Source organism: Cherax quadricarinatus, chromosome 58, assembly GCF_038502225.1.
Source record: "Cherax quadricarinatus isolate ZL_2023a chromosome 58, ASM3850222v1, whole genome shotgun sequence".
Classification (NCBI taxonomy): domain Eukaryota; kingdom Metazoa; phylum Arthropoda; class Malacostraca; order Decapoda; family Parastacidae; genus Cherax; species Cherax quadricarinatus.
The window spans coordinates 10,893,360-10,905,546 of record NC_091349.1 but is presented as its reverse complement, the minus strand read 5'-3'; the positions used below and the strand labels follow the sequence as shown (position 1 = coordinate 10,905,546).

General features: G+C 39.5%; 1 protein-coding gene across 3 annotated transcripts in view; it reads left to right on the top strand.

Annotated features, from left to right (window-relative positions):
- PGAP1 (GPI inositol-deacylase) overlaps nt 1-12,187 on the top strand; it is a 122,949-nt gene that overhangs the window by 59,100 nt on the left and 51,662 nt on the right. For all 3 annotated transcript variants that reach the window (XR_011393622.1, XR_011393623.1, XM_053790162.2), the window contains exon 14: nt 1,414-1,576. Coding sequence is in view for 1 of the 3 variants with exons in the window: in XM_053790162.2 (XP_053646137.1) it covers nt 1,414-1,576 (163 nt within the window). In the remaining 2 variants the exon portion in view is untranslated. The remainder of the gene's footprint in view (nt 1-1,413; nt 1,577-12,187) is intronic.

Below are 12,187 nucleotides of genomic sequence, written 5' to 3'. Positions count from 1 at the left end.
TTTTCTGATGCACTTGGTTATCACTACCACTACTCTTAAACGTTCCAGTCATGATGCACTACTGTTTTCTAAGGTACATTCTCAAAATATACATTGAGCACACGAAGGCAAAAGCAAGCAAAGTATCAGTAGAATGTTTACTATCAGCCACAAGCCAAAACACCACCTTCTTCTGATGTTCCTCCGCCAGCATTAGTCATCCCCACTTTCGTCAGTGCGAGCTATTTATACGAAATTAATTGGGCCCAAAATGCCAATGGGCAAGATCTTATAACTTGGAACCATGTAAGTTGGGCCCCTACTCTGCTCTTGTCTATTATGTGTCTTAGCATAGGAGAATACTATACCTTGAGTGAATTTCATTAAAAAATCAGTCTTGGTTCTTGTGAGAAAAACAGGAGATCAACTGCCTCCCTTTTCCCTGAAAGCCAGTTTCTCTACAAGAATTGTCAACCAGGTGTCAGTAGTTGTTTGACTGGATTCAGCTCTAGTCTTGTTTTATCATACACCTGTACACACATGCACATTCACAAGTATATGTAAGCACACATATATAAGTGTGCATGCATGTGCACAAAAGGTACTCAAGAGACATATACCCAGTCAAACTGACCCTTGCAACAGAAGTGGCTTGAGACAGGATTATAAGACAGTAACTGCTGTTAAGGCAGATGGGAAGATATGGAGGGTATACAGTATGACGTTATGGCTGAGGGAGAGGATAAAAAGCTGAGAGACTGACTGGCAGGAGGAACTAGGAACTCAACATCATGTGCAGAAACTTAGTATCTAGTAGTCAGTTTACATCAATTTTTGGTCACAAAATAGACTCTGTGAATAGAAAGTGCCAGTGCTGTGGATTAAAATGTTTTGTAGTGCACCCCACATATCATTGAATATAGAATAAACTCTTCATTGGTTTGCCAGTTACATTCCTCTGTAAAGTGTGCAAAATATGTAAAAAATGTGCTTATATATTTAACCTAACTTTGGTAAGAGTTACTACTACTTCATTAACCTCTCTATTCAAGGAGTGTGATAGGTCAACAAACATACTCTGCTTTACACACATTTGAACTTGATGTGTTGTTGGTATAAGCATGGTAACATCTAGCTGGATTATAAATTTGAAGGTAGAATACTCAATGAATACACTCTGAAAGTCACATTATGATCTTGGTTTTGTGGGAGACTCATTGGAAAAGCAACTATGGAGCAAATGGTGAATATAATTTCTTCTTTGGATTACTTGCCTTGCTGGAAAATGGCTTGTTTATTTAAATAAGGGTTATAAGAAATGTTGAAGCATTTAAGTTTGTAAAATTGTAGTTTTTGTTTGCTTCATGCATATCTTAAAGCATTGATGCAGTGATTCAGCCTAATACTTATTTTGGTAATCCATCAATACTTCAGGGTGTTGGGGCATTCGCTGGGTGGAAGAGACGTGATAGCTGACCTTGCTGTATCAGGACTGTCTCGTGTGCCAATTGTGGTTGGTGTAGCACTCATTTCTCTGGCTTATTCTTCATGTGGCACTCTGGCACTGTTGTTAGCTGGCATATTTTACTTCATAAAGGTAAGAAAATATGATAATGGGTAGTAAAGCTTTTGATGGAGTACCACACCAAAGACTTTTAAAGAAAGTGGCAGCATGTGGTATTGAGGGAAAAGTCTTGTAATGGATTGAGGCATGGCTCACCAACAGGAAGCAGAGAGTCTGCATAAATGGGGTGAACTCTGAGTGCAAAAAAATATGTAGGAGTTTTGGTTAGCAGTAATTTAAAACTAAGACATCAGTGTATAAGTGTTAGCAGAAAAGCAAATAGAATTCTTAGCTTTGTATCAAAAAGTATAAATAACAGGAGTCTTCAGGTTGATAATTTTCCTATGATTTATATGTAATAATTGGGAGACGGCCGACTTGTTGAAAAAAAAAAAAAATTGATAGGGATAATACTGTTTACATAATGTAGGTGTGTAATGTTAATGTGACTTTTAAAAGGTAATAAGTCACAGGTGAACCAACATATTTCCTTATGTTACTTTTTCATTATTAAATAAAAAGTTATTCAAACTTGTAGATAAAAAATGACATTCTCTGTAGAGAAAAAAAAAAGTGTACATGGCACCTGATCCATGTGCACATAGTGGCTTGTACATACTTACACAGGTGCACACAGTATGTATACATGACATGTGGTGCATATGTTCTAGTTCATATGTCATGGTACCAAGTAAGTAGAGAACACTTTGTCAACATTCATGACTCAAGACTTTTCAGCATATTACCAACAGATATCAAAAATATTGCAAGAAAGAAGATTGAAGTTTTCAGGAAATTGGACAGCTTCCTTTTACAGGTGCCTGATCAACCAGGTTGTGGGTCACTAGCACAAACAGCCTGGTTGACTGAATAGTTACCAGGGAAGTCTGGCGCGAAGTTGGGTTCTGGGGGTAGAAGAACCCTCAAAACCAGTTACAGGTATTTCACAGGTACATTTAAATGTGGCACCTGATCCAAAAATTTTTACCAGCACTCCAATACTCTTAGTGCTGTCAGAATATAGAACATTAAGTAGCTTTTGAGGCTAATTGGATTTTATATTTATGGTAAATTGTATATTTTATGTATCTCAGAGTATTAAAAATATGCTAAATTAAGGTATAAAACATTCTCCAAATGGGGTTATGAAAGTAAATATTAGGGTGTTGGGAAAAGGTGTGGGTTCTGATATAAAGTTGGAGTTGGCCTAGTTACTCTTTGTTGATGACAATTTTTACAAGGGATTCTGATGACAAATTACAAAGATTGATGGATGAATTTAAGTGAGTATGGAAAATAAATAAATAAAAGGTGAATATAGAATAGAGCAAGATGATGAGGCAATGATAGATTGAATATAAGATTAGAGGGAGGGAGAATGGAAGAAGTGGATGTATTTAGATATTTGGGAGGGGACATGTCAGCAGATGGATCTATGAAAGATAAGTTGAACCATAAGATAGATGAGGGAATAAGGCAAGTGGTGTGTTGAAGTATCTGTGGAAAGAAAGTTCGTCTGCAGAGGAAAAAAAAATACCAGAGTATAGTGGTACCACCACTTTTACATGGGTGTGAGGCATGGATTTTGAATGTTGCAGTGAAAATGAGGCTAGAGGCAGTAGAGATGTCACATTTGAGAGCAGTGTGTCGTGTGAATATTATTCAAAGAATTCACAGAGTAGAAATTAAAAATCAGTGTAGGGTAACCAAGGGTATAATTCAGGGGGCTGAGGAGGAGTTATTTATTTATTTATTTATTTATTTATTTAAAAATTTGAGCACACATACAGAGGTACAAAAAATACAGATAAGAGCAGCATGCCAAAGCCACTTATACTATGCATAGCATTACGGGCTGGCTTAAAATTAACTTAAGATGAACTAAGCAATGATGACATCAGTGATAAAACTTTAATGTAAACAGATTACTATAAAGCACAAGTGAGTATTACAAAGACAGGTCATATGGTTGTATGCATTGTTGTACATTCAGTAGAATGGAGTATTCTGTTAGGTAGTGTATTTAAAAAATAATAAAGTTAGATTGGGTTTTAGGTTTAACATTTATGTGATATAATTGTGAGAAACATTTAAGATATACAATTTATAAGGTTCAGTTATTCAGTATTTATTTGGTTTTGGGTGAGTAAGTGATCTTTGAGAAGAGACTTGAATTTATAAACAGGTAGTGTTTCTTTTATATTTACAGGTAATGAGTTCCAGATTTTTGGGCCTTTTATGTGCATTGAGTTTTTGCATAGTGTGAGATGGACACGAGGAACATCAAAGAGTGATCTGTGCCTTGTGTTATGGTCATGTGTTCTGTTGAGGTTGGCAAGGAGATGTTTGAGGGGAGGGTTAATATCAGAGTTAAGTGTTCTATGTATGTAATAGGTGCAGTAATAAGTATGAATGTTTTGTATGGTGAGTAGGTTTAGTGTATTGAATATTGGTGGAGTGTGCTGCCTATAGTGAGAATTTGTTATCATTCTAACTGCAGCCTTTTGTTGGGTAATTAGTGGTCTGAGATGGTTACTTGTTGTTGAGCCCCATTGAGGTGGTTTGCACATGCAGAGGGGATGAACAGGGATAGATTGATGAAAAGGGTGTATAATCTGAGGCGGAAGGTAGGAGAGGAAGGGGTCATTCTTAGAACAGTTGGAGAGAGGGGGTACAAGAGGCTTTGCATTTTAGAAGCTTGAGTGTGGTAGATATATATGAGTAGAGACATTATTCTAAATAGATGTGCTGTTGGAGTGTGAGCAGGGTAACTTTATGAAGGGATTTGGGGAAACTAGTTAGCTGGACTTGTGTCCTGGAGATGATTAGGGTATTGCCTTCATTCTGGAGGAGAAGTGGGGATATTGCATTTAGGAGGTGATCTGATGTAAGAACATGTCTGGAAAGAAGGCTACTGAGTGAATATTGGTGAATGTATTTTCTTCTTTGGGTTACCCTGCCTTGGTGGGATGCAGCAATTTTTAAAAACAATTCATTGTAAATAAATTTGATTAATTTTTATTAAAAATATGTTTAGGAAAATTGCAGTATTAGTAAGTCAACTAAGGAAGTGGAAGCTCGCACCATGAATTATGATACGATATAATCCAACTACTGATGCATACATCCTAGGTGGGGAAAGTTTTTAATTATTTGTTTTAAGTGTTTTGTTTATCAAATGCATTGATTTTTTTTTTTGTATTTTGTGAATGTGTTGTTTGTGCATATTTGTTTGACATATATTGATAGAGAAATGTAAACTGGCTTGCACCTTTTTTAGGAGAATTTCTGATTTTAATTTTAGTCCTTTGTTTTTTTCAAAGGCATTGATTTTTTTTTTTTAATTCATATATAGACTCATGGAACTCCGTGTTCATCAAGAACTGCAAGAAGCCCCTATCACGAGCTTTTACCATCCTATGGAGAGGGAGCATGGACACGGGGGTCATCCCACAGTTACTAAGAACAACAGACATAGCCCCACTCCACAAAGGGGGCAGTAAAGCAATAGCAAAGAACTACATACCGATAGCACTAACATCCCATATCATAAAAATCTTTGAAAGGGTCCTAAGAAGCAAGATCGCCACCCATCTAGAAACCCATCAGTTACACAATCCAGGGCAACATGGGTTTAGAGTAGGTCGCTCCTGTCTGTCTCAACTATTGGATCACTACGACAAGGTCCTAGATGCACTAGAAGACAAAAAGAATGCAGATGTAATATATACAGACTTTGCAAAAGCCTTCGACAAGTGTGACCATGGCATAATTGCACACAAAATGCGTGCTAAAGGAATAACAGGAAAAGTTGGTAGATGGATCTATAATTTCCTCACAAACAGAACACAAAGAGTAGTAGTCAACAGAGTAAAGTCTGAGGTGGCTACGGTGAAAAGCTCTGTTCCACAAGGAACAGTACTCGCTCCTATCTTGTTTCTCATTCTCATATCTGATATAGACAAGGATGTCAGCCACAGCACCGTGTCTTCCTTTGCAGATGACACCCTAATCTGCATGACAGTGTCTTCCATTGCAGACACTGCAAGACTCCAGGCGGACATCAACCAAATCTTTCAGTGGACTGCAGAAAACAATGTGAAGTTCAACGATGAGAAATTTCAATTACTCCAATATGGTAAACACGAGGAAATTAAAACTTCATCAGAGTACAAAACAAATTCCGGCCACAAAATAGAGCGAAAAACCAACGTCAAAGACCTGGGAGTGATCATGTCAGAGGATCTCGCCTTCAAGGACCATAACATTGTATCAATCGCAGCTGCTAGAAAAATGACAGGATGGATAATGAGAACCTTCAAAACTGGGGATGCCAAGCCCATGATGACACTCTTCAGGTCGCTTGTTCTAGGCTGGAATATTGCTGCACACTAACAGCACCTTTCAAGGCAGGTGAAATTGCTGACCTAGAAAATGTGCAGAGAACCTTCACGGCAAGCATAACGGAGATAAAACACCTCAATTACTGGGAGCGCTTGAAGTTCCTGAACCTGTATTCCCTGGAACGCAGGCGGGAGAGAGACATGATTATATAAACCTGGAAAATCCTAGAGGGACTAGTACCGAACTTGCACACGAAAATCACTCACAACGAAAGCAAAAGACTTGGCAGACGATGCAACATCCCCCCAATGAAAAGCAGGGGTGTCACTAGCACATTAAGAGACAATACAATAAATGTCAGGGGCCCGAGACTGTTCAACTGCCTCCCAGCACACATAAGGGGGATTACCAATAGACCCCTGGCAGTCTTCAAGCTGGCACTGGACAAGCACCTAAAGTCGGTACCTGACCAGCCAGGCTGTGGCTCGTACGTTGGATTGTGTGCAGCCAGCAGTAACAGCCTGGTTGATCAGGCTCTGATCCACCAGGAGGCCTGGTCACAGACTGGGCCGTGGGGGCATTGACCCCTGGAACTCTCTCCACGTAAACTCCAGGTGAGACAGAGAGTAGGATTGCAGATGAGCAAAGAGGCTTTAGAGTGGGTAGGGGATGTGTGGATCAAGTGTTTACATTGAAGCCTTTTTTTCTTTTTTTCCAACAAGTCGGCCGTCTTCCACTGAGACAGGGTGACCCAAAAAGAAAGAAAAAATACCCCCCAAAAAATACTGTCATCATCATTCAACACTTTCACCTCACTCATACATAATCACTGTTTTTGTAGAGGCACCAAGATACAACAGTTTAGAAGCATGTTTTAAGATATATAACATATCCCTCCAAACTGACAATATCCCAAACCCTTCCTTTAAAATGTAGGCATTGTACTTCCCATTTCCAGTACTCAAGTCCAGCTATATAAAAATAACCAGTTTCCCTGAATCCTTTCACTAAGTATTACCCTGCTCACACTACAACAGCTCGTCAGGTCCCAAAAACCATTTGTTTCCATTCACTCCTATCTAACACGCTCCTGCACGCTTGCTGGAAGTCCAAACCCCTCGCCCACAAAACCTCCTTTACCCCCTCCCTCCAACCTTTTCAAGGACAGCCCCTACCCCGCCTTCCTTTCCCTACAGATTTATATGCTCTCCATGTCATTCTACTTTGATCCATTCTCTCTCTAAATGACCAAACCACCTCAACAACCCTTCTTGATCCCTCTGACTAATACTTTTAGTAACTCCACACCCTCTACTAATTTCCACACTCAAAATTTTCTGTATAATATTTACACCACAAATTGCCTTTAGACAGGAAATCTCCACTGCCTCCAACCACCTGATGTTACCACTATACTTTCATACATTCCCTTCTTTGCCTCCATAGATAATATTTTTTTCTCCACATATACCTCAATGCATCACTCACCCTTTTTCCTTCATCAATTCTATGGTTAACCACATCCTTCATAAACCCATCCTCTGACACGTCAACTCCCAAATATCTGAAAACATTCACTTCTTCCATACTCCCTTTCTCCAGTGTGATATCCAATTTTTCTTTATCTAAATCATTTGATACTCTCATCACCTTACTTTTATCTATGTTCACTTTCAACTTTCTACCTTTACACACCCTCCTGAACTCGTCCACTAACCTTTGCAGCTTATCTTTATAATCTCTCATAAGCACAGTATCATCAGCAAAAAGTAACTGTGCCATCTCCCATTTTGTATTTGATTCCCCATAATTTAATCCCACCCCTCTCCCCAACACCCTAGCATTTACTTCTTTTACAACCCCATCTTTAAATATACAGTGGACCCTCAGATATCGACCGTTCCTGTTATCAGACAACTCGGTCATCAGCCGTTTTTTTGGCTCCCATTGATCGGCTGTTTCGGACACATCCGTCCGCTGGCTGGGGCCGCTTGTGTGTCAGTCTGGCTGTCTCTCTCGGTGTGTGAGGAAGCTTCTGCTCATACATCCAAATATTTTGCTTGTTTTCCATTTTTTTGCGTTTTTTGCAGTGCAATTGCAAAATAAGTAACCATGGCTCCGAAGAAAGTTCCTAGTAAAGTTCCTATGGTAAAGAAAGTGAGAAACACCATGGAATTTAAGCGTGAAACGGTTGATAAATAGTACGAGAGGGGTATGTGGGTGCTGGAACTTGCCAGGATGTACGGGACAAACAGATCTACCATTACATTCATCCTGGCAAAGAAAGAACAAATCAAGGACACTAATGTTGCAAAAGGAGTAACTTTTATAACGAAGCAAAGGTCACCAATAATGGAAGAGATGGAAAAGTTGCTGTTATTGTGGATTAAGGAAAACCAGTTAGTGGGAGACAATGTTGTGGTGTCTGTTATTTGTGAAAAGGCAAAGCAGTTACATGAGGATCTTCTACAGAAAGCTCCTGGAACAAGTGCAGCTGGTAGTGAATTTAGCGCCAGCAAAGGGTGGTTTGAGAGATTTAAGAAGCATAGGGCATACACAGTGTTGTAAGGCATGGAGAGGCTGCAAGTTCTGACAAAAAAGCGGCTGAAAAGTATGTACAGGAGTTCAAGGACTCTGTAAAGGCTGAACAATTAAAACCCCAACAAGTGTTCAGTTGTGACGAAACATGCCAAACAGGACCTACATCACACAGGAGGAAAAGGCACTGCCAGGACACAAGCCTATGAAAGACAGGCTTACTCTTTTGTTGTGTGCTAGTGGGGATTTTAAACTGAAGCCTTTACTGGTGTATCACTAGAAAATCCCAGTGTGTTCAAGAAAAGCAATATCGTCAGGAATAGATTGTGTGTGATGTGGAAAGCTAACCAAAAGGCATGGGTCACATGGCAAATTTTCAGAGTGGGTTAATGATATGTTTGGCCAAAGTGTGAAAAAATACCTCCTGAAAAGAAATTGCCACTCAAGTGCCTCCTGGTACTGGACAATGCTCCAAGTGTTTTTTTTTTTTTTTTTTCTTCAACAAGTCGGCCGTCTCCCACCGAGGCAGGGTGACCCAAAAAAGAAAGAAAATCCCCAAAAAGAAAATACTTTCATCATCATTCAACACTTTCACCACACTCACACATTATCACTGTTTTTGCAGAGGTGCTCAGAATACAACAGTTTAGAAGCATATACGTATAAATATGCACAACATATCCCTCCAAACTGCCAATATCCCAAACCCCTCCTTTAAAGTGCAGGCATTGTACTTCCCATTTCCAGGACTCAAGTCCGACTATATGAAAATAACCGGTTTCCCTGAATCCCTTCACTAAATATTACCCTGCTCACACTCCAACAGATCGTCAGGTCCCAAGTATCATTCGTCTCCATTCACTCCTATCTAACACGCTCATGCACGCTTGCTGGAAGTCCAAGCCCCTCGCCCACAAAACCTCCTTTACCCCCTCTTTCCAACCCTTTCGAGGACAACCCCTACCCCTCCTTCCTTCCCCTATAGATTTATATGCTTTCCATGTCATTCTACTTTGATCCATTCTCTCTAAATGACCAAACGACCTTAACAACCCCTCTTCTGCCCTCTGACTAATGCTTTTATTAACTCCACACCTTCTCCTAATTTCCACACTCCGAATTTTCTGCATAATATTTACACCACACATTGCCCTTAGACAGGACATCTCCACTGCCTCCAACCGTCTCCTCGCTGCTGCATTTACCACCCAAGCTTCACATCCATATAAGAGTGTTGGTACTACTATACTTTCATACATTCCCTTCTTTGCCTCCATAGATAACGTTTTTTGACTCCACATATACCTCAATGCACCACTCACCTTTTTTCCCTCATGTTCTATGATTAACCTCATCCTTCATAAATCCATCCGCCGACACGTCAACTCCCAAGTATCTGAAAACATTCACTTCTTCCATACTCCTCCTCCCCAATTTGATATCCAATTTTTCTTTATCTAAATCATTTGATACCCTCATCACCTTACTCTTTTCTATGTTCACTTTCAACTTTCTACCTTTACACACATTCTCAAACTCATCCACTAACCTTTGCAATTTTTCTTTAGAATCTCCCATAAGCACAGTATCATCAGCAAAAAGTAACTGTGTCAATTCCCATTTTGAATTTGATTCCCCATAATTTAACCCCACCCCTCCTGAACACCCTAGCATTTACTTCTTTTACAACCCCATCTATAAATATATTAAACAACCATGGTGACATTACACATCCCTGTCTAAGACCTACTTTTACCGGGAAGGATTTTCCCTCTCTTCTACACATCCTAACCTGGGCCTCACTATCCTCATAAAAACTCTTAACAGCATTTAGTAGCTTACCACCTATTCCATATACTTGCAACATCTGCCACATTGCTCCTCTATCCACTCTATCATATGCCATTTCTAAATCCATAAATGCAATAAAAACTTCCCTACCTTTATCTAAATACTGTTCACATATATGCTTCAATGTAAACACTTGATCTACACATCCCCTACCCACTCTGAAGCCTCCCTGCTCATCCGCAATCCTACATTCTGTCTTACCTCTAATTCTTTCAATTATAACCCTACCGTATACTTTTCCTGGTATACTCAGTAAACTTATTCCTCTATAATTTTTACAATCTCTTTTGTCCCCTTTCCCTTTATATAAAGGGACTATACATGCTCTCTGCCAATCCCTAGGTACCTTCCCCTCTTTCATACATTTATTAAACAAAAGTACTAACCACTCCAACACTATATCCCCCCTGCTTTTAACATTTCTGTCATGATCCCATCAGTTCCAGATGCTTTACCCCCTTTCATTCTACGTAATGCCTCACGTACCTCCACCACACTTACATTCTGCTCTTCTTCACTCCTAAAAGATGGTATACCTCCCTGGCCAGTGCATGAAATTACCACCTCCCTTTCTTCCTCAACATTTAAAAGTTCCTCAAAATATTCTCGCCATCTACCTAGTACCTCCCTTTCCCCATCTACTAATTCCCCTACCCTGTTTTTAACTGACAAATCCATACTTTCCCTAGGCTTTCTTAACTTGTTTAACTCACTCCAAATTTTTTTCTTATTTTCATTAAAATTTCTTGACAGTGCCTCTCCCACTCTATCATCTGCTCTCCTTTTGCACTCTTTCACCACTCTCTTCACCTTTCTTTTACTCTCCATATACTCTGCTCTTCTTATAACACTTCTGCTTTGTAAAAACCTCTCATAAGCTACCTTTTTATCTTTTATCACACCCTTTACTTCATCATTCCACCAGTCACTCCTCTTTCCTCCTGCCCCCACCCTCCTATAACCACAAACTTCTGCCCCACATTCTAATACTGCATTTTTAAAACTATTCCAACTCTCTTCAACCCTCCCACTAATCTTTGCACTATCCCACCCTTCTGCCAATAGTCGCTTATATCTCACCCGAACTTCCTCCTCCCTTAGTTTATGCACTTTCACCTCCCTCTTACTTGTTGTTGCCACCTTCCTCTTTTCCCATCTACCTCTTACTCTAACTGTAGCTACAACTAAATAATGATCCGATATATCAGTTGCCCCTCTATAAACATGTACATCCTGGAGCCTACCCATCAACCTTTTATCCACCAATGCATAATCTAACAAACTACTTTCATTACGTGCTACATCATACCTTGTATATTTATTTATCCTCTTTTTCATAAAATATGTATTACTTATTACCAAATTTCTTTCTACACATAGCTCAATTAAAGGCTCCCCATTTACATTTATCCCTGGCACCCCAAATTTACCTACTACTCCCTCCATAATATTTTTACCCACTTTAGCATTGAAATCCCCAATCACCATTACTCTCACACTTGATTCAAAACTCCCCACTCATTCACTCAACATTTCCCAGAATCTCTCTCTCTCCTCTACACTTCTCTCTTCTCCAGGTGCATACACACTTACTATAACCCACTTTCCACATCCAATCTTTATTTTACTCCACATAATCCTTGAATTAATACATTTGTAGTCCCTCTTTTCCTGCCATAGCTTATCCTTCAACATTATTGCTACTCCTTCTTTAGCTCTAACTCTATTTGAAACCCCTGACCTAATCCCATTTATTCCTCTCCAAGTGTTTAGGGACTTCAATTTCATCACAGTGAAGTTCTTACCCCCTAACACCACTCCTCTCCTCCAGCCCATGGACTAGCAGGTCATTTCTAACTTCAAAAATCTACACAAAAGCAGTGTTTGAAAAGTGCTTTGAAGTGACCTCTG